At 36.6% G+C, this 23,035-nt stretch overlaps 1 protein-coding gene across 1 annotated transcript; it reads right to left on the bottom strand.

Annotated features, from left to right (window-relative positions):
* Positions 1-1,142: 1,142 nt before the first annotated feature.
* Positions 1,143-21,548, bottom strand: TRPC1 (transient receptor potential cation channel subfamily C member 1; the record flags this gene model as incomplete). Its single annotated transcript, XM_079540027.1, has 13 exons — positions 1,143-1,370; positions 2,192-2,386; positions 2,964-3,165; positions 3,316-3,494; positions 7,373-7,516; positions 9,305-9,444; positions 12,109-12,445; positions 14,050-14,245; positions 14,671-14,802; positions 17,374-17,576; positions 18,371-18,472; positions 19,753-19,907; positions 21,413-21,548. The coding sequence occupies 13 exons, from the start codon at positions 21,546-21,548 to the stop codon at positions 1,143-1,145; spliced, it is 2,349 nt and encodes a 782-aa protein (XP_079396153.1).
* Between the last annotated feature and the right edge of the window lie 1,487 nt (positions 21,549-23,035).

Raw genomic sequence — 23,035 nt, 5'->3', positions numbered from 1 at the left:
TTGAATTATATGTAAGCGTATAAACCACACAGGACCCTCTAGCATAGATAATTAACAAAGCCCTTATGGTCCGTCGTAAATGAAGTTAAATCATGTTTTTGCAAAACATAATACTCCTGACACAAACCAAAGTTTTAACTTTGCAACAACTGCAGTTAGAAAAAAAAAATAAAAGGAAAAGTAGCTCTAAAATAGATGTGTAACATCTCTGAAAAGCAAGACCTTACATACATCAGTCCAATTCTCAGATACATTGTATGTTCTCACAGAAAGAAGCGTACAATATTTCAGATAAGAACTATTCAACTTTGCAAACAACATCATTCACACCTCCACCTCGTTTTCCTTAAACCACCAGTTTAAGTAACTCAAAATAATCATTTTAGTAACTCAAAACATTAAAACTTCATAGATTACTTTTAAAATCCCCCTCCTAATTTTATCATACACAGTTAAACATACTTCTGAGGCACTGCTGAAAAATCCCAGTAGAAATTGATTGTCTTACGTAAGTCCATAAACATCCTAGAAACATTTGGTCTATTCTGAGCCCCAACTTTCACTGTACCCATGAATGGGAAGTCCTGATTCCATTTTCTGTATTCTACAAATGTTAGCACACAGTCAACATAGTACTCAAAACCTGGCACTTCAGTGCCATGCAGATTTCACAAGTACTGTAACCTACAGTCAAACACCATTTCCAACTATGCTGGAAATTGTCTTTTACTCTATATCCCACTTTTCTATTAAAAATAAACACAGTCTGGATTTTTGTTTTAAAAAGTCCATCTTCTCCAACAACTTAAAAAAGCAAGTATCAAAAAGGAACAAGCAGCAAAAATAGAAGAAATAAACGTATTGTGCTAGTTATGAAGCTCTGACACCTGACAGCCATAGTCTGAGGAACATTAAAAAAAATACTTATATACAGATTTTATATACACACTATGTTTAAGAGCTTAAGAAAACTACTGTAACTAGTTTTGCATTTATTTCCTTCACTTCCTTATCTACCTACAGCTCACACAAGTATTTTCAAATGTACTGCTGTGCAACAATCTCCTTTTCCCGTTAGTCTGGCAATAAAATTAGGTCCCCACTTTCAACTAAGGTGAACTTTCCATTTGAAAAGTTAGACCTTAATTCCTTGGATAAAACATAGCATATTTTGAAGTTCGAAAGCCAAGTAGGTCTCTCATTTCATTCCGGAATTTTGATAAGTCTTGCCTCAGCTCATTTAGGTTTTCCACAGTTGCCTGATCTGTGCTTTGCATCTTTTGCCTCATGGATGTCAAATAACGGTGAACTAAGCAACACATCACCTTTTGATAATTCTCATCTCTCTTCTGCTTCAGATTCCTCCATTCCTTTAAGAAAAAAAAAATTACACATTTACTAAGCATAAGTAAATGTTGAGCCCAAAAGCCTGTATACAATTATAGAATAAAAAGAAACGAAATAAGGAAGAAATTCTAATAGACAACCTGACGTGCAAAAGTGTACAATGTCAGCAAGCTGTTGGAATTATTTCAATTAAATAATAACCTGTTGTTCTGTCTCAACCAATTGTTAACCTAGTAGATTGGTAAAAGTCCCACGAGAGATTTCGAGTTCCATAATCCCTAATGTTTTCAAGTACATTCCACAAAGACTTGGAATTTATTTTAATACTTTTTTTTTGGCCAGCAAGACACAAAATTACAAGGTACAATAAAGATGCTTAAGAAAAAATACCCTCTATTCCCCAAAATGAGATGTTTCAGTGTTCCTATCTGGTTATTTACTTTCATACTGCTTTAGTAAGTTTAAAAGAAATGACCTTCCTGCAAGCATACTCTGGCCTCACAAAATTCTTGGGACTAGCACATACTTCTTTGTAATTTCTGTAAGTTTTCAATCAAAGTACATCTCTAGAGCGCTGCAGGGGGAATTGGGTGGTGGGGTAGAAGGGGTACAAAGAAAAGGGTTGAAATTCCCCAAAATGAAAGTTAATAGAATTTCATTTAGTATAAACGGCTACAACTTACTCTTCATACTTTGGATGCAACAGACATTATCCTAGCATTCCTCATTATATTAGTAGCATTCACCATGTGAGAGGCAGTTTCATACAGCAATCTGCTGATTCATTTGAGAAAGCAGCATCTGTCCATCTTCAGAGCCTACAATTCTCCTCATCATTTCTTACCTTAAGGCTATTCTGCCGTTTCACTTTGCCACTTGATGTATGAGAGCAAATCCATTTACTGAGACTGTTGAAGAGATAACAGATAGTCTTGGGAGATGGAATCACATTGAAAGGCGGAGGTAGAGTGCATTTGTCATCAAAATAGCTAAGCCAAAGTTTGGCACGAGCAAATTTCCATTCCTTATCTTCATGATTCTACAGCATCAGAAAGATTAACAGAGATCAGAAGCAAAATAGTAAGGAAGAGCACAAAAACATTAAAACGCTAATTCAACATTTTATTTTTGACAACATCAAAAACTGATTTCTTAAATTGCACAGTATTTTAACACGCAGAATCACAGAATCATTGACATTGGAAAAGACCTCTAAGATCAATTCCAACTATTAACCTAGAGCTACTAAATCTACTACTAAACCATGTCCCTGAGCACCACATCCATACATCCTTTAAATACCTCCAGGGATGGTGACAATCTCCTGGACAGCCTGTTCCAGTGCTTCACAATCCTTACAGAGCAGATTTTTTCTAAATATCCCCTGGAACAATGTGAGGCCATTTCCTGCTGTCCTATCACTTGCTGCTTGGCAGAAAGGACTGACCCCCCCACATGGCTACATCTGAGCTTGTTGCAGTAAGTGGCAAGCCTTTCCCAAACCTCCTGTTCTCTCAGCTAAAGAACCCCTGTTCCCTGAACCGTCTTTCATAATACTTGTGCTCCAGACCTTTTACCAGCTAGCAATCACCGATAGTTAATCAGAAAACACTTACTGCTATCAGCTGAAAACTCTTATGAAGCATCGCCACGAGGAGTTTAGTTAGTACTATCACAACCACCACATTATAGGTGCCAACAATAACAGCACCCACAAAAGACTGTAATTCTTCACCATAGCTAAAGCGCGTGACAAAGATTGCTACGTGTGCCAGTGAGAAAATATACCAGAACAAAGCAAAACATGTGCCAATGAACCTACAAAAACAAGAAAAACCTTGTTAGGTAAAGCCAAATTCACATGAGCTTAGTGACCTATATTCAAGTTCAAAGAAAAATCCCAGTTTTGTTTAATTACTGGGAATTAAAGGTCAGAACAATTCGGCCAATTCATAGGTATCAACTCACGAATGGAATGTGTCGTTGCTCTGCTTTTCACAAAAAATACCAGCACAGTCCCTTTCTTCTTCATTTACAGTAAATCCTTTATCATAAAGTTGTGTCAATCCAATTGTGAACGAGAACAAAACGAGGAGGAACATGCCCAGAAATTTTCCAAAATCTTGCAGCATCTGTCCCATTGAAATCTGTGAAATAGATTTATTGCCTGTTTCAGTACAACATGTGATTACTGTTTTTATCCTCCTTCAGACTTCAATCAGTAACAACAAAAAACTTGACACTTAAGACACTAAACATGGATAAGTTGAACAGATCACATAATTAGGAGATATCCTTGCATTATTTTTCAGTGACAGTTTCTAGTTGTTAAAAGAAAATCTGTGTTTCAGTATCACGTACATTTTACACTGTATTCATAATATTAATGGTAATCAAGAGCTCAAAAGTCAATAGATAGAAGCAATAAATGAGATACACTTCAACAACTGTTACAATAGGAAAGCTAAGAAAACACTTAATGAAGACACTGAGCTAATCAAAACATTTGGAATCATAATTCACCACAAATCAAAACAGCATACCTAAGACCATCTGCAGAATAGAGAATTAATTCATGGTATGCTTTATGTAAGATTTTAAGTATACATGTTATGCACGTCTGTAAGCACATAAAATCTGAAGGCTGTAAAGTATAGAAGATACAACATTCAAATCATTTGTTTCCATTTCAAAACATCCTACCTAGAATTTTGCAACAGTATAAATAGAACATTAAAAAAAAAATAGCATGAGAATTTTTTCAGTGCAAAGACCTTGACTTGTTTTTGTTGTAAACACACATTTTTATACAGACATAAGAAACTGCTCACAGTATTTAAATCACTCTTCCCACAAATCATCATCTGTAAATCCTAATACTATACGAATTGATCTCTTCCGAATCATACTCCAGGACAGTATCACGTTTCACAGCAAACTTGCACTTGAAGAACCTAAGTGCCAGCTCTTGCTTTTGCTCCTTCTCATGCTGCAGGAGACTCACTGAGCATCCCAGCTGCACAGCAGATTCTCTCAAACTGACTGCAATCTGTCACAGGTGTAGACTTCAGGAGAATTAGCAACTAGACAAAGCTATGCAGTAATTACATCATTTGATCTGGAAGAATCAATCCCCACCATACTATTTTATCACATTCATCCTGTTAAAACAAACAAAGAATATCAAGTAACACTTCCTGTCTTAAATGACTCATGGTCCCACTCAAGAAAGTCACATAGCAGATGAAAGCTAAAACAAGTACATACAAAATGAATAAATGACCCAAAACTTTTTTTGTTCAGCATCAGTAACACAAACCAAATAACTGTTGCTTCCTTCATATAGTTATGAAGTTCTACCCAAAATATTTAGAATTACTAAACATTTGAAATCTAATGAGACCAACAAACCTAATTTAGGGGAAAACTATTCTGTTCTGTTAATCAATCAATCAGTCAAACAAACAAAAAACAAAACCCACCACACAGAGCCAACTTATAAGTCTGTGCTAGAACAGGGTTTGAGTCAGTAAGTAAAGTAACCGAATGCTTAAAAATAACTCTAGTAGCCAAAAGAACACAGTAGCTGCCTTTCCCCCCCCAGTGCACACTGTTGGGTTACCGTGCCATATTTGATTACCACTATTTGAACTTTGTGACCTACTTTCAGAGAATACTGTAAGAGCTGTTGCACAAGCTGTACTGGCCAACAGTAATAACATAAGCTTCAGTGTGCCACTGAATGAAGTGACTGTTGACTGTTTTTATTTACATGGAAAATTTCATAACACAGGCTCCTATTAAAAAACTTGTGAAAGATCTAGTACATAAATAAATATGCACATTAAACAGTGAACCTCTTTAAAATGTGGAGACTTCAACGTTCAATCAATTTGTACAACAAGCTTAATGCTTACTGCAACATCAAGACTTTCAAAAAATTAAGTGTAGATTTCCATTAGAAATATAAATAAAATAAAAAATATAAAAATAATTAACAGCAACATCACTAAATAAAAGGGCAAGAAGAAAAAGAAGTGCCTTCCAGCATTATTTAATTGATTACAAGAACTAGGTTAACACTGGTTAAAGCCCAATTCACAGTGATTTTAAAAACTGTAATTAAACAAGCAACTATTTTTTCTTTTCACAAAGGGATTATTAAACTAAAATATTCCAAACAATAATTACTTGTGCATCAAGATTAAGTACTCCAAGTCATTAAAATGAGTTGGACTTTCAAGTGCATCTTCTCAGCTAGATCCTGAAACCTTGATACAAGAGCTATTTATCTGATCCAAAGTTACTTACTCCAGAACCACCTTTGGTGCTCAACTCTAGTTGAGCACCAAGAACTTAAAAAAAAATTAATGCTTCTCTCAAATATTAATTCTGCCTTCATCATTACAGGATCCCTCTAAATAATACTTGATTGCTCTAAGCTCTTAAAATTAGTTCTGTTTATTAGGAGAGAGGTATAAGCCTTCATTCAATTTATTAGGACAAATTCCACCAGGATAATCACTAAATGACTACTTTATTTATTCCCAGCATCCGTTCATTCAGCTGACACAAACAGAGCATTGATGATGACAATCAGCTTTATTAAATAAAAACCATAAACAAATAACATTACCACCTCCCCCCCAAAAAATCATATCAGGATGAGAAAGAAGTCTGATCCAATTTGTTATAAATCTCCCAGGAACTGTGGCCAGAGAAGTTGGAAGTATACCTAAGCAAAGCTTTTTCTTTTTTTCTCTCCATTAAGCTGTGCCTTTAGAAAAAGAGGTGCCTCAGTCTGTGAGGGTTTCAGCTTTTCAAAATAAAGTGAAAGGGGAAAAAAAAAGCAGTCTGCACCGAGCACTGAAGCTAAACTGAAAAAATGGGGGAAGAAAACGTTGCTGTATATTGTAAGCATCACTGGACTAAGATGTGATTTCCAGCCACAGAATTTTTTTGAAGAAAGCTGTCTTCCTCCTTCCAATCAAAAAAATTGAGTGAGGTAACTGCATCCTAAATGTGCTGACTTAACAGCTTAGATCCACTCCACTACTCGCCAGGCACTTTCCATTCTGTACAGTGTCACACTGGACTCTCTAGTTCACTCCATATTGACTTTTATCACAGTGAGCATCATCATGAAGCTTCTGGGTCTGTGCTTCAAAAACAATCAACAACAATAAAACAACACCACGTGGCATAAATTCAGTACAAACCTCAATTTCTGTTCTCAAACCAGAGGGAAATTAAATTCACAAAAACATTTTGAAATGCAACTTTAAGTGAAAAAAAATATGCATGTAAAACTGCTGTGTTTTCTAGTGTTCCACCATCATACACAACTGTTAGTGCCTCCCTTCAACCCCCAAGATCACCGAGTTAAATGTATTACATACAGGTAATATTCTTCTACGTTGTCACTATCATGCATGGGAATGCTCAAGAAAATTCAAAGAAAGAAAGAAGTAACCTGTTCACCCTGGCTATAACATGATCATGATGAATTTTTTTTTTCCTTTGTTTTTGGTTTGTTTTTTTTTTTGTTTTAAACCAAAGCAGCTTGCTCAGTACTACTCAACTTCACTGAGAAGACCAACAAACAGAAATGCTTTTGGTTACTCTTTAGTGCTACACATCTCATTCCTCTACTTTTTAGCATTAAAAACTCAGGACTTCAATTTGCACAAGACTTCATAGGAATATTCTTATCCTTACAGTTTTTAAAATTTTAGACACTTAACCAGAATGTTACAGTAACAACAAAACAGAACAAAAAGACGGAATAATTATCATTATATAAATATTATAAGTGAACTACATGTCTTCTGTTCTCTTACCTTTCCCCACCTAAACCAGTGCATTTTAAATGAGAGATTAAAAAAAACAATGAAAACATCAATGCAATATTATTTCTACTTTCTGCCTTTCTTACTTTTCTTTCTTTATCTTTTTCTAGTAAGACTCTTCACAGTAAGTTAAGATGTTTTCTTGATTGATTTTCTCAAGTCGTGATGGTATTTACCTGGAGCGGTCCCAGAATAGAGCTGGTTGTGTACATGAAGAACAGACGCAGATAACTCAGAACATTAGCAAATGCAAAAAGACCTTCTGCCACTAGTGTAGGATGAAATGCATCCCAGTCCTTTCTTTCAGCATAATCATGAAACTGCGATGTAAAAAGGACAAACTGATGTCACTTAGACTGTAAATACAGAAATATACCCACGTACCACTCTGTTTTTGCCCCTAAAACAGATAATACCATACAAGAAATTGACACACGATTCATGGGCGAAGCATCTCTTTCACGTATCTCCTTCTTTTTTGACAAAGGCAACTTAAAGTCATTCCAGAGAGAGACAGAAGACAGGCAACTTAAATTCAATCCCTAATTCTGCTCCTCACTAGTTGCTAAGCAAGTATTTATCTTCTGTTCTGCTTTCCCTTTCACTCAGTTTTGCACGGTTGGTAAAAACAGACTTGTATACTATTAAAAACACGGGCATTGCCTAGTAAAATAGGACCACTTAAAAAAATGAAATCCTGATAGAAAAAAAATACATATATATATGAAAAAGCCTTCAAAACTAACTAGGTTATGTCAATCAGTTTCAGAAAGATTTAGAGAGAATTAGGACATGAGATTCCTGTAACTGACTTTCAAAAGACTACAGAAAATGGAAGTCATAAGTAAAATGTTGGTGTGAACACCTGTGAAGTGTCTCCACTTGGTACTATTCAACTAATCCCACAGATCCCTAACTTTCAGGTTGGCTGGAAACAATCAGTATTCAAATTCAGTACTCAGCTCCTACTGTCTCAAAATGGACACTTAAGAACAAAGAAACAGACATTTAATTTAAATTATTTGCCCAAAATTGTACTGCACAAAGATCACAAGAAACAAAGATAAACATGTTTGCATATAGTGCAACTGTATGTGCATAAATCCCTCTGCTAAGGAGACTCTTATTTCTTACTGCTTCAGCACCTACAATATAGAGCTAAGATGCTAAAGAGGCATTTTTATTTGGTTTGCTAAATTATTCATAAACAATAAAAAATACATTTTGCCATATAAAATTGGCAAAAAGTCACCTCTTGCCTCTCACATAGGACAGAAGTCTTACATCTCCAAAAAGATTATAACTTAGCAGCAAAGGGCTCTTGGCAAATAAAATGCTACTGCACGTGCGTTAGTTCCAAACAAAATGGTTCTGAAGGCAGCCTAACATGGCATTCCCTCTCCATTTTTTTTTTACATGAAGTAGAGCTTTCCTTTCCAAATGATTACCATTCTCTGAATCAACAACATAAGTACAGGGTAAATAAGCCAAACATCAGGCTGGGAGGGAAATAAACTGGTTCAGCTCTCCTTAACTGCCAGACAGCTGTCAACTCACAGTTTGCAATACAACATAATGGCCTACTGCACTGGCTTGGATTTTACTAAAATATTCATATTCAATTCGTCTGGCAGCGTGCCATATGCTGTGCCGTTAACAACACATGCAACAGAATGGAAATGATCACATTCAAAACTTGCATCTTCAATCAGGCCCAGATGGTTTTTCCACACAGAAAAGACAAGGCTCTTCTATAGCCTTGGGGCTTTTCCTCCTCACATTAAAAAACGAAACAAAACCACAAGAACAACAAGACCAATGACCTATAACATCTGAACATATGTAACAGAAAACTCAAGAAAATTCTGTTACAAAAAATGTTAGATGATCTAAACACATTGGTTAGAGACAGCTTCTGCATAGTTACTGGCCTATGAAATCAGGCTACCTCAAATGCCAGATCAGAAAAGCTGTATGGGGAGAATACCCCAAATGAGAACTGAATTCTTAAAGAAGTTCTAACTCCCTTTTCAACTTCTCCTTCAAGATGCTTCTATATTTGCCCAGTCTATCTCAGAGGAGCATGTTTTATGAAGATGGGTGCTCACCTTGTTATGGGCAACTACTTTGAGAGCAAAAGTTGCCAAATACAAGGAATTCATGACAAAACTAAGCTGATTACGTGACTCTTCTAAAAAGTCTTCTAAACCATCATACCAGAGTCTTTTAACATCTGACCACACCATTCCTGTAGTGGAAAGGAAGAAAGAAAAAATTAAAAGGCAAAGTAGTCAAGCTATTGTACTCACTAGATACTCTACTACAAGTAAAACACTTTTGACTGGGTTTTGTAAATGAAATCTTAGCAAAGAGAAACAGAGAACCACGTACATTTACTAGCAACCACTGCATGGAATATATGCTTCACTCATCAGGCAACAAGACGTTCAAACCTTCAAGCCTGTTTTCCAAACTAAGCAATACAGTCAACAATAGAAAATACATGAAAGGAAATGGACTGCAGAAAAAACTTGTACAGCAAAGACTCAAATTTCAGAAAAGGCAGAGAGCAAAAATACAGTTTTTTTTTTTTTTTTTCTCTGACAGGAATGTATTCATTTTTTTTCTAAAAGCACGATATAGTCTATAAAAAACATCACGTGTTTTTGGAGGTGTATATGTATTATAAAATTGTTCTTAAAGAATAATCAGCTCAGTAACTGTCACTAAAAAGATCAGTAAGTAGAAGCACTTCCTACCCTGATATTATAAATATAAGCAGAAAAAAGAGACTGTGGCCTAAGATTGCCAAAATGAGAAGTCAGAATGACAGACAAACATTTGGAATCATTACAGCAAAGTGAATTTCAGCACTGCTAACCATATCTGGCCATACAGAAAGATAGTGCTGATAGGAACTTTACTAATTGAATGTCTGGAACAGGCTGATGTTTTTATAAACGTTGAAAGGACTGTTAGATTAAATATAACGACATCTTTGATTTTTATGAATAATCAGTTATTCAATGTTCTCACAGTACTTCAGGTGTATGCCTCCATATGCAGCCCAGGAGAAAAGCAGTATGTTTGTTTCTGCTAATTAAACACCGTTAAGACCCCAGCCCAGCATGAACAAGATCAAGCAAATGGTTAAAAAAAAAAAAGAATCAGATACCTATACATGATTATTTTTTCCATCAGATTTACAGCTATGTTGACAGGTATAACTAGAAAATGTGCTGTGCACCATTAATTGAAAGATTTCCAAAAATATTTTTCTTCCTCATTATTAAGAAAACACTTCTAAACCAGAACCTTTGCACTGCTCCATATGATCATATGTATCTTACACTGAAATTTTTAAAGAATTTGCAAATGGAGTCAGAGATAAAGACGACGTTATCATTATCTACACAGACAAGAATTTGCATTTTCTGTATTTTGATGGGAAATAAGCTTTCATAATTCAGGCTTAACAATTTGGAAAGAAAAGTTGCACTATTTACTCTTTTGTAAAGTAATCCACTGAATACAAAACTTGCTGCTATCTGTGTTAGAAATTCTGCAGCCATTATTTTGACACTATTACCAAATATCTGCAACAAAATTCTAAAATAAATTATTTGGAAAAATGCATTCAAGCTGAACATTAGTTCAACATATTTAGGATTCAACAATGTGAAAAACAACTGGATTTTGGTGGTTGATGTTAATTACAGGTAATTTTTCAATCCTTTCTGGAGCCTGCATGTTAAAATATCACATGAAGAAACCAAAATGTTTCTATACATTTTCATTAAAATTTCCATGATCACTTAATTACATATCTTCCTTCTACATTGGATTTGATGGAGTAAGAGAATGTCTAAATCAGACACAGATTCTCAAAACAGGAGGAGTCTGTAATGCCTGGACTCTGTACTTGAAGCTTCCAGTATAAGACTTACAAGTGTTTATGTAGGAGATCACTAGGGATTTCAGATTTTTTTTAATCTGCATGAATTACTCAACACTTATTACAGCTAACAATGAAAATAATTATAATTACCAATGAAACAAACAATCCACACACAACTACTTAGAGAAAAAATCTGCTTTCAACTATATCACTGCTTTTTAAAATTTCAGACAACGATGTATGTGTCAATTATAAATATTTTATTACCTCCTATTAAGGCATAAACTTCAATTGTTCCTGTGTCAAATTTTAATTTAAAAACAAAAAGAAACAAAAATCAAGTGAAAACAAAAGTTCACGAGCAATCTACTCAACAAAAATTATACCTGTGCTCCCTCTACTGCATAAAGCAAAATTAACAAGGACCACTTCAGGTATGGTTATTATAATCAGTAACAACGACATAGAAATGGAAAGTTGTAAAACAGGAAAATAGAATTGGAACATGGAGTCATGACTTGCAATGACTAAATTATCAAAATATGAAACAAGGCTGCCCGTTCATAATAAACTTTTGAAAAAATTTAAAACAACATCTGAACTCAATTCATTCCTCAGCAGATAAAATCAGTAAAGGAACACACAGCTTCTCCCCATACTATTATTACTTACATTTGAACTTTAAAATGTCTTAAACTTAAGACGAGCTTCTACATTAATTTCCTACTGTACAACTGAATCTCACTTGCATCACTCAAAAATGCTTCTGAAATAAAATTCACATTTCTCCTATTAGATCCTCCAACATTCTTCTCTGACACCTCACCTTCTGAGATAACTAGAGATTGTGGTAAAATATTGTGCTTTTCAAAATGCCCTTCTTCCCTTGTAATACACACCTTCAAAGATGAAACCTCTGTCACGCAGTTAATAACAGGATGATTTTACAGAGAGGTAGTACAAATCACTATTGGTCAGTGTCAGTATTTGTCACCCAGCTCAAATCATACCTACCAATTAGCCATATTATCAGCAGATAGTCTATTCTCTCAAGGGCTGGTCCCATCGTATTCTTCTTATTCTCATTGTAGACAAGAGAGTACAAATTCAGTAGCAGAAGAAATGTGAAATACGAAGCTCCGTGAATAATAAACTTCATAAACGGAGTGTGAATTATACGACCTACTCGTGATTTAGGTGCTATTAAGTAACACAGGGACAGAACTGGCCAGAAAATGCCAACCATCAAAACAGTCAAAATTTTTTTGCATGTGTGCTTGCGTCGATAGCCTGCCATCTGTCCAAACCACACAGTATTGAGAAACTGCTGACAGTTAGACTGAGCAACAAACTGGAAAAAGAGAAAATAAACAAGAAATCAAACTCACGTTTCTTAACAGTGATTATTAAAGTTAATTTTCCAACAATGAGAAACCACCAATGAACAGGAAATGGGAGAAATATTAAGTTGAAATAACAATAAGAGCTGTATAAATAAAATATATATAAATAAAAGAGCCATGGGTCCACTATAAACATTGTTTTAATTTCTCTCTAAAGCTAACAACTAAATATGAATTATATAAAAGACTTTTAATTGTTTCCATGTTAAAAATAAGGTCTGATTTTCAATAACTTAAAAATTTACCATATAAACAGACGTCACACCTCAGACAGCTGCATTATCTGAGTTATTATATAAAACAGTAAAGACCATGTGAAGAACAACATAATGCTATTTTAATATACTAACACATTACAAAATGCAACAACTTCAAAGACTAGGACTAAACAAGTAATTTTATATACACTACTTAAAAACCCCTATGGAGCTGTTCAGGCAAGTTTCGTTTTAGATCTGAGTAACCTTTTATGACTCAGTCTTTCAAAAGAAGACAGTTTTGGATTGAAGGTTATGAAGACCATGCAAATGTAGCTTCAAATGTCAGGTGCTGATTTGCATGGAGTTACAAAAGAATATTATTTGCACCAGAACACGTTTTGTAATTTAATTTAAAGAAGAAATCAACAAAAAGACACCTATATGATCATATATTAGCTAAAATGTGTTTATATTAAAGTTGCCAGCAACTATACATTTTGCAAAGATACCACACAACAGATTTTTTTCTCCAGCCACCACGATTAAAAAAAAAAAAACAAAACAACTTTGTTGAAAAGCAGAAATAGTTATTGTGTGTTAAATTCATACCAGGAATGTGTAGTGCTGGTTTTCGGACACTCCATAACTGCAGCTGGTGACTTAGGCATTATGTATTCTAACAGTTTCACGTGCAGTTTAAGCTTATATGCATACAACAAACAGAATTATAATGCCTTCTGAAAACGCCAACTAAAAATGGATTTTGCACGGAAGCTCTCTCTCAATACTAGTCTTTGTACTAGACTCCCAACAAATGCCTATCTGCCACTAGTGCAGCAAAACTAAAGTTATCATTTGTCAGTAGATAAAGACAACATAAACTTACAACATCAATAAGTCCCATGTTGATGACACTAAAAGGCACTTTTATGAACATAGCTGAACATAGCCTAAGTCCAGCACTATTATTACAGAGCACAGATAAGGGCTGGCTAAAGCTGAACAGCTAAAGACAAGTAAGATGTTAAGTAATGTATGGAACCTAAGGATCCATGCTCCCCTACATAAGGATTTACTGAGGATGTGAACAAATAATTACCACCACCAGAGCTTTTCACTAAAAAGCAAGTCGACTGCAATAGTGAAAAATGCATTTTTTTCCCCAAAAATAAATACAAAGGAAATACTATCTTGAAGTAGTATTTCTCTGTTCCCACATGCAGATAATGTTCATATTACTTCTGTAACTTGCAAACTTACTTGCTTCTATGCCTATGGGCAGATCAGTAAATTCAATGAATCGGTAGCAAAATAAAAAACACAAAGCCTACCAAACCGCAGTAAAAACAAACCTCTTTCTGATTATACTTGATTGCAAGTTTTAAGCGACTTAGGTTCATCCTCTCTTCCAGCAACCCTCGTTTGTCTACATGTTCATCACTAGATGTATGATTCAGAATAACTTCCAGCTCCCGTGAATTCCTTGCTTGTGCAAGTAAGTCTTTAGCAAAGGTTTTGCACTGCTGAGCTAGCTCCTCATAATCATTTCTGGAAGACACAGAAACAGTAGATACTATTACACTGATAAAAGAGTTTCCATTAGCTATCCTTTCTTGTATATTTCTTGCTGGGCTTGTATATTATGCTAAGAAAAAAAAGTCACTTTTAAAGACCAAACCATTCCCAAGAGAATTCTGAGCAGGTTTCTATGTAGCATTATTACACAAATACAATTTTAGTGTAGTTTGCAATGACATTAGACAGAATCAAGTAATTAAACTGACAAAACAACTGTGAAAGACACATAAGTTACTTTACAAGCTTTTAAAATAATATCTACTCATCAGTTTAAACATGGAAATTACGAAAAAAAGCAACAAGAACAAGACCCACAATTTTTCTAATGTATTCACATTTCTATGTATGTCATTTCATACAGGTATTGAAGTTGGGTTGTGCTTTCCAATTCCTACCTGAACTCAACCTCAACAAGACTTAATTCTTTCAAGTCTGCGCTAAGTTCAAAAGCTCGCAGAATTGGATCCTCCTCCGTCAACATTATTAGAGCAGGACTGGCCAAACACCGGTAGATGTCAAGACGAAACCTATGGCAAAATAAATCAAGGAAAATGGTGTTTCCTGTGATTAGCAGTTTTAAATCACTTCCAGAATGTGCATAAAATTGCTTAAAGACAAAATAAGAGGGCTTCCTACAACTAGAAAAAAATAATCATTAAATGTAGTATGTCAAGGAACGTTGCCCTTCACATTTTTAATCCTCATTTTTCTAAATAGCAAAAGTTGGCTGCCAAACTGCTACCCTCTTCTTTTTCTCACTGTTTCAACTACCACCAGCATCTTCTGCACAAGGACATCAATTAAGGTAATAGCATTGATAAAACGCTGACATTTTAAAATGTAATACAGTAGCTCCATAGGTTCTTCAACTGTAACCAAAAGGGAAGTAAAGCACTGAAGGCTCTAACAAACTAAGAACACTGGAGAGGAGCAGGCAAAAGAATTCATCTCTCAGCTACTTCAGATGGGTAAAATTATCCCAGCTAGCTCAAGAAAAGAGGTGATAAAGAGCCTATATACTTTCTTCATACCCATGAGAGAAGCAAAATAGCATACTCAATCCAAAGTTTTCACTTCAAAACCAGATTTGTGCCAGCAGCTTTCTGAATTCCACGTTCAGGCTTCTCTGCACAAGGCGTGTTACCCACCTAATTAGCCCTGCCATGGAAAGCAAACGAGAACATGCAGAAGAGTTTTGGGTTCCTTATTCCTTTATATTAATCATACGGTCTAAACAGTGGACCGTAACGGAGATGAGTTAGTGAACACTCCCCTCCAGTCCAGAAGCAGAATATCTGAGACAAACTTACTCAAATGGTTTTCAGTTCCGTTTTGCACAATGCCATTATTCTCAAAGTGCATGCATTGCTAAAATGCAACATAAACAGGTCTCCATTAACTGTATCTTTAAAGGTTATTTTCAGCATGACAGTTTTAAGCCTCATGAAAATAACATGCTGCTCCTCTCCCATGGCTAGCACTACCACACATCCTTTATTCCGTAACAAACATTTCCTGCAGACATACACATACAGTCTTTTACTGTCATTAATATTCCCCACACTTTGCCTCTTGAAATATTACCTCTCTCTATTCTTTTGTCTCTTTCCAGCTGAAAAATTAATATAACCCAAACAGAAAAAAAAAAGAATGTTGCAAGTTTAAAACACAAATTTCCTGCCATAGTTAGCTAGTAATTATTATTAACTACAATTTGAAGTGCAACAACACTTACTGTATGGGAGATACTTTTAAAAACAAACGGGAAGAACACTCACTCTGAAGCAGAAATACTTCACTGGGCCTTGCAGACCAACCACGAGTCTATTTACTACAGTAAAATCCATTAACACAGACAAAGAGCCACAATAAAACTTCAGCATTGCTCCTCAGTACCTGTACAACTTTTCCACAGCTTGTCCAGACATCTTTACTTACTACAGCATGTACTGTTAGTTACAGGTTCATAGTACATTTATAGCTTTCTTTTCCAGACAGTAATATTTGTGGCATCCCACAGCACTGATAACGAGTTTCAGCAATTACTGAGCATAGCAGAGTGTAAAAAGTACAATTGTACAGAACATTTGTATTGAAGTGCTTAAATCCCAACACCAAACAATCTAAAAACCCTGTAACACTCAATGCCCACCAATTAAGATCAGTAAAAATTTCTTCCCCTACTTACATCTTCGGAAAGAAAGTCTTCTACTTTCAAGAATACTAGAAAAACACATCTTTAGTTTACATTCATCAAGCCACATGACATAAAAACAGGGTTTTTATGACATTCAAAACAGGGTACGGTCAACAAATGTACAGTTGGAAGGAGTACTGTAGTGAGATGGCAAAGGAACGAATAGAGAGGGAATGCTCACCTGTATCCAAAGATTTGGGCTCACAATGAAAAGCTCCACAAAGGAGGGATCTCCAGAAAAAGACCCTTCCCTAGTGGCAGTCAGCTCTTAAAGGGGGTCTAGGAGAGGTGCAGCCAGGTTCCAACCCCCTTCCTGTCACACAGCTCAATTGCCTTTACCTTACCTGTGCTCCCACAGCTAGTCCAGTCTTTGTCTCAGGTGATCAATCAGTGACTCAATAGTTCCCATACAAATACATATATATATACATATATATGTATATATATGTATGTATATATATGTATATATGTGTATATATATATATATGTATATATGTATATATGTGTATATATGTAGCTTATATATATATATAACTATATATAGTTATATATATATAGTTATATATAGTTATATATAGTTATATATAGTTATATATATATAACTATATATATATATATATAGTTATATATATATATAACTATATATAGTTATATATATATATATAGTTATATATATATAGTTCCCATACAAATACATATATATATATACATATGCTACATATATACACATATATACATATACATATATATACATATATATACATATATATGTATATATATATATGTATTTGTATGGGAACTATATATATATAACTATATATATAGTTATATATATAACTATATAACTATATAACTATATATATATATATATATATATATATACATAATTGAAAAATCTTACCTGGAATGTCGCAGACTGTCTTTTTTGTTTTTTGCAGTACAGAGTGTGCATTCACAGCCTACAGCATGAGGCTTGGGTAATGATATGTCTTGCTTTAACAGCATGGTGAGAATTTCATAGTTATTGCGATGAGCAGCTAAGATGACAGGTGCCACATCCATGGTTGTTGAGTATTCCGGGTTCTGAATGCGTTCCATTAGTTTCTAGAATAAAACAGAGGAAGTATCAATTTATTGCATACACCTCTATTACATAGTGTTTTCAGTACAAGTTACTTTTACTGCTCAGCATTAACAAAGGAATTAATTGGGATCAAAGTATTTTTTTCAAAGTTTCGTAGCATGAAAAAAGAAGAAAAAAAAAGCGTAACCACATCCAAACCCTTCTCATATAAATACCAGAAAGAGAGAAAGTGACATAGGAACATTTCTGGTTTATTTGCAAAGAACACCAAGCATTCACTGCCTACCTTCACCTTAATAACACATTTGTATACACTGAAGTGCATTTTGCTCTAGAGGTTAAAAAAAAAAAAGTGTATTTACTACCTAAGTGTACAAAAAATATCCTGGCTGTAACACACATCGCTACATAATGCATTATTCCCTCCATTCCTTTCTCTGCCTCCACTTAGATACTTTTAGAAATTTGTACTTTAGCATCATCAAAATGATTCAAGTGATTAATTTCAAAGTGAAGATTTGATGTTTACAGATTTGCCTGAAAATTCTAAGAAGTTTCAATGCATTCCCTTTTCTCTCAGCACCTGTTAGCATTTGGAATGTATAAAGCTACTGGACTCCTACAGGCAATAAAGCAAAATAACACATTCTATCATTAAGACAAAAGATGCCATAACAATCTCTGATATCCAAGTTCTGTCAGCTTAGAGATGCAGAATTTCATTTAAGGACCTTGTTTTAAATATCGCAGTTACCCAGAACACACACAGTTCCCTACTGTCCAAACAAACAAGCACAGAACACCACCACTCAACTACAATGGTTGGCCTGGAGGATCTTTTCGGTCGGTGATTCAGTAGAATGTCAACAGCTCCCACCACTTCCGAGTCAATAGCCACCAAAAGTGCATCTGATGACTAAAAAAAGAAAACAAATTACACATAAAAATAGCATTACCTTAAACAAAGTGAAGACTCAACCTGGAGCCAAACTAAATTTTAAAAATACATACATTAAATTACATAAATTTTATTAGTTTTACTTACTTAAAATTAAGTACTGAAAAATGTTCTTCATACGACCACATCAAATTCCAGCTGCCATGCCAGGAGTTAACATAGTATTACTGATAATTTGTTTTACTGCGTGAACAGCAGAACCACCAATTGTAAAACTTACCTGTCAGCAAAGATGACATAGGATACTAAAAAAAAAAAATCAGGTTTTCAGAGACAGATTATAAGCAAGGGTGTAAAAGCTTAATAAAAATGTAAAAACCAAGTGTCAGTGCAACACACTGAGATACACCGCATACTTCAGCCCTGCCTTCATAGCTCTGTTGTAAAGCTGGAAATATGAACCTTCTTCCTGGGCTCATGACTACCTCTGAGACTTCCCTGAAGTTACGCTAAACAGCTTTTCACTTTCTCTGCAGTTCATAGCATCCTTTTAAATTCACTTTAGAAAATTCAAACATTTACTTAAAATTAAAAGAAAAAAAGACAGCTTGGAATATTGCCACAAAAATGGAGATCCAGGGAAGGGAAAGCTACTTGTTTTCTTTTTCTGCCAAAATGATTATTCTTTTGCCTGTTTGAAACGCCATCGTAGCTACAGCTCTCCTGGCAGTAGCAGAGCACACTTACAAGAACAGAACAGAGCCAAACAAGCATTGCTGATATGAAACTGCCTCTGCTCTGTGCCTCACCACAGATTAAGTCCTACAAGAAGGCACTGTGGAAATGCATGCTTGCCTTAACTTGAGCTCATCTAGGAAAGTGCATTTATCTACCTGTGCTCCTATTTAAAAAATTACGGTGCTTCAGAGCTAATGAGATCTGCCACTCTAAACATTTTAATGTTATGTACTGACTACATACTATGTATTTTGTTTCAAGATGCTATATATGCCATACCTAACATAGGAAAATCATTTAATATAAAAATCAGAATTGCCAGCATAATTAAAAACGTTAGTGTACATTTGCTATGTCAATAAAACCCCTTAGAAAAGTCAACTAGTGAGAAGGAAGCAATTTTTACAATTATTATCTGGAAAAGAAGGCTGAAGTGCCCATAAAGACAGATTCTATTTCTTCCAAATTCCAACATGTCAACAGAAAAAAATCTAAATGAAATAGACTACACAGATCAATGACCACACTCCAAAGTTTTCAATAATCCATGTGTTGTATACCTGGCACCCATAATCCAGGAGAAGCTGTAGTATGTCCAGATTTTCATTTTCAATGGTTATGGTAACAGCATTTCTTCCAAGCACATCTACGCAATTTATGTTCATCTCACCCGAGCTGTTTTCTTCTAAGAGTTTCTTAACCATGTAATAATCACCTGCATGAGCAATGTATGAATATATCTCAGTGTTCTTATTATTATAAAGCAATAAAAGCATGTGAGCATGCTGAAGTACCAGCTACAATCCATTACAACTGACAATACATTGAGTACATCAGGCAATTAAGAAGTCGAGATAGATGAGAATTCTCCCTCCAGATAGAAAACTGAAGATACACCGAGAGTTCTGTCAGAAAAGCACTAAGACGTACTTTAATCCATCCTCTTAGTTCCCATCTTGAAAACCAACACACGTACACACAAAAGCACAGGTACTTTTCAAAACTGAGGCAACACTGCATACATAGCTTATGAGACTGGAAACATCAACTACATCAAAGAAGGCTACTTGGTGCAGAAGAACCACAGCATCAGAGCAGCCCTCTATGTAACACCACAAACACATCCTCATCTCTTGAGTACAAGCCATATTAGCATTTCCTATTTATTTCCAACTTTAACATACCAATCATCAAAGTCAGGGTGATACAATGCCACAACGTTACAAAAATCAAGGAGCAAGTTTGATGAGCAAGTAAAATTAACTGTGTTGTGTAGACATCTGCACTTCCCAACTTGCCTGAAGTACAAACGCAGCAGTACTGACACTGCCCTTTACAGTATTATTCTGTTTAACTGCTCCTTGTTGTCAAGGGGAAAAGTTTTATTTCTGTCTCTAACAAGCTATTTCACAGCACAGAGGACCACGACAAAGAGAACATTCACAGAACGTTCAGATACAGCCTGCAAGAGTACTAAACCAGCTATCAGACAAATCACAACAGTTGTTTCTTCATTATTATTTTAAAGATCTTTTTGTTGTTATCTTATTGTGCACCCTTTAGCTCTCTGAGCCTCTGTTTACACTCTGAGAGCACGCTGCCTGGCTCTGGTCTCCAGAACAGGTTCCACCAGCAGCAGGGCTGTGGGCAATCTGTCCATCTGACAGCAAGGCACCCAGCTCCCATTGAGCACCCCAGCTCCACAGGCTGCCAGTTGCTTCTGAACCATTGCTCAGCGGTGCGTAACCCCACAGACAGCAGCAGACAGAGCTGCACAGAAACATGCTGGCTGCTAAGCAGAAACACATAACCATTCATCACCTGATCAAAAGCCTGTCTTGAGGTCCAAGGCTTTTAAAGCGTTAAGAACAGTTTGATTTAAGACTGTTTTTATTCAAGGTATATAAACACGTGCTTAAAGTAAGCAAGCATCATATTTTAAGAGAAAAAATCTCTTCCCACCCACAACCATAGGTGCCATTCAGCGCCCCACACATTTTGTTGACGCCTAAGTAGGTCGCCCATTGGAAAGCAACTTCAAAAGCACCCAGAGCAAACGTCCACCGCTGGGCTGTCACAACACAAACACCGGCCCATCGCACACCGCCACAAGGCGCGGCCCCACGGGGCGCAGGGCCGCCGCACGGAAAGCGTTCAGCCCCCGCCCCACGGCTCAGGCCTCGGAGCCAGAGGCCGAAGGCGCAGCGAGGGGCTCCGTACCTTTGTCGCAGGCCAGCAGGAAAAGCTTCTCGTCTAGCGTGGTCTCTTCCTTCACCTGCCGCACATCCTTCAGCGCCAGCAGCTTGTTGGGCGAGGCCGAAGCGGACAGGTCCGCGCTCTGGTACAGGGCCGCCATGGCGCCTGCTCCGCCAGGCCCATCAGCGCGCGGGCGGGGCGAGGCCTGGCAGCGGGAGGACCCCCGGCGCCGCCGAGGGAGCGGGGCGGCGGCACCCGGCACCGACGGCCGGCAGGGCAGGGCGGGGCGGGGCAGGGCACGGTCGGGCGGCCGCTCCCCGCTGCACCGCGCAGACTCCGATGGCGGCCTCGCCTCGCCGGGTAGCGGCGGGAGGCGGGCGGGGAGGAGCGCGTCCGTGGGCTGTGGCTCGGCCGCGGCAGCGCCGGGTCCTCCCGCAGCGTTGCGCACCTCGCGGCTTAGCCTTAGCCTTCGGAAGCGATTAGCGGCCGGGTCAGCAGCGGCGGGGCTCTGCGCCTTCAGGCCCGGCCGAGCTGTGAGGTGGGTGGGGCGGGCAGGAGCACAGAGCCTGAGTGCGCCGTGCCGCTGTACGTACACGGAGCATTGACACGTTTGTTACGCTCAACGCTTAGGGAAGTACTTCTACACATCACGGTTATTCTTCCTTTTTATGTTGAAATTAATGCCTTTATCTTCACAGTTTAAAGACAACTGATTTCATATATTGATAACTTGCAGTTCTAGCTGCTATTCTCATGGTTTAGTGGTGTAGTCTTAATATACAAGGCCCTATCCCCAAATTCTTCTCAAGCTGCAGCAGTCATCCTGAGCTGACCACACCAGCAGCCTTATTCCCTTTAGCTGAGTAAAGGATGGATGCTGTGGAGAAGCTGGGGCACCCTGAAAATCCATTTCTATTTTACCAAAATATGCTTGAACAAATCCTTAATAGCATAATTCCACGTGATTTTTTTTCCTAATGTATACAGTGCACTACAGCACTAATTTACAAAACAGCCAGTATAGAGAAAACAGGTACAAATCCAAGCTCTTAATTCTCTGAGACTGAGTATTCACTCACATAAGGGAAATCAAATGGATGAATCTTCTTTCTCTTAAGATGTTGTGCAAGACAACAGGCTTGCTACAACTGCTCGCTTATTATTGTGCTTGGATCTTGCCACACTTACTGTTTCCAGGAGTGGAGAGAAAAAGCGGCTCCATATCTTTAAAAGAGAAAAGTCCATTTGTATTTGGTTTTGTTTTTTACTGTTCAAATTCTGGTAGAAATTAAAAATCTTTGGTGTAAAATTATGGCTGCATAGAAAGGTACAAACATTTGCTTAAGATCAGTATGAAAATACTTATGGACTTGATCTCACCTAGACAACGTACCCTATACAAATCCTCTCTATATGCCATATACTCCAGTAAAAATCAAAGGAACAATCTGTAAGGAAATGCAATTCATTTAGGTGAACCCCCAAACTGGACAGGCCAGGCTTTTATTGTTCACAATATTTTACAATATTTTATGAAATTAAAAAAAAATCTTGTGTAGTTCAACTGGAAAAGGTAACAATTATGCAGATCTAATAACATTATTACATTTCTGCTTACTATGCTTTTTTCCTCAGGACACAGACTAT

The sequence above is a fragment of the Tetrao urogallus genome (assembly GCF_951394365.1).
Source record: "Tetrao urogallus genome assembly, chromosome: 9".
In the NCBI taxonomy this organism is placed as follows: domain Eukaryota; kingdom Metazoa; phylum Chordata; class Aves; order Galliformes; family Phasianidae; genus Tetrao; species Tetrao urogallus.
This window is presented reverse-complemented; position numbering and strand designations above follow the sequence as displayed.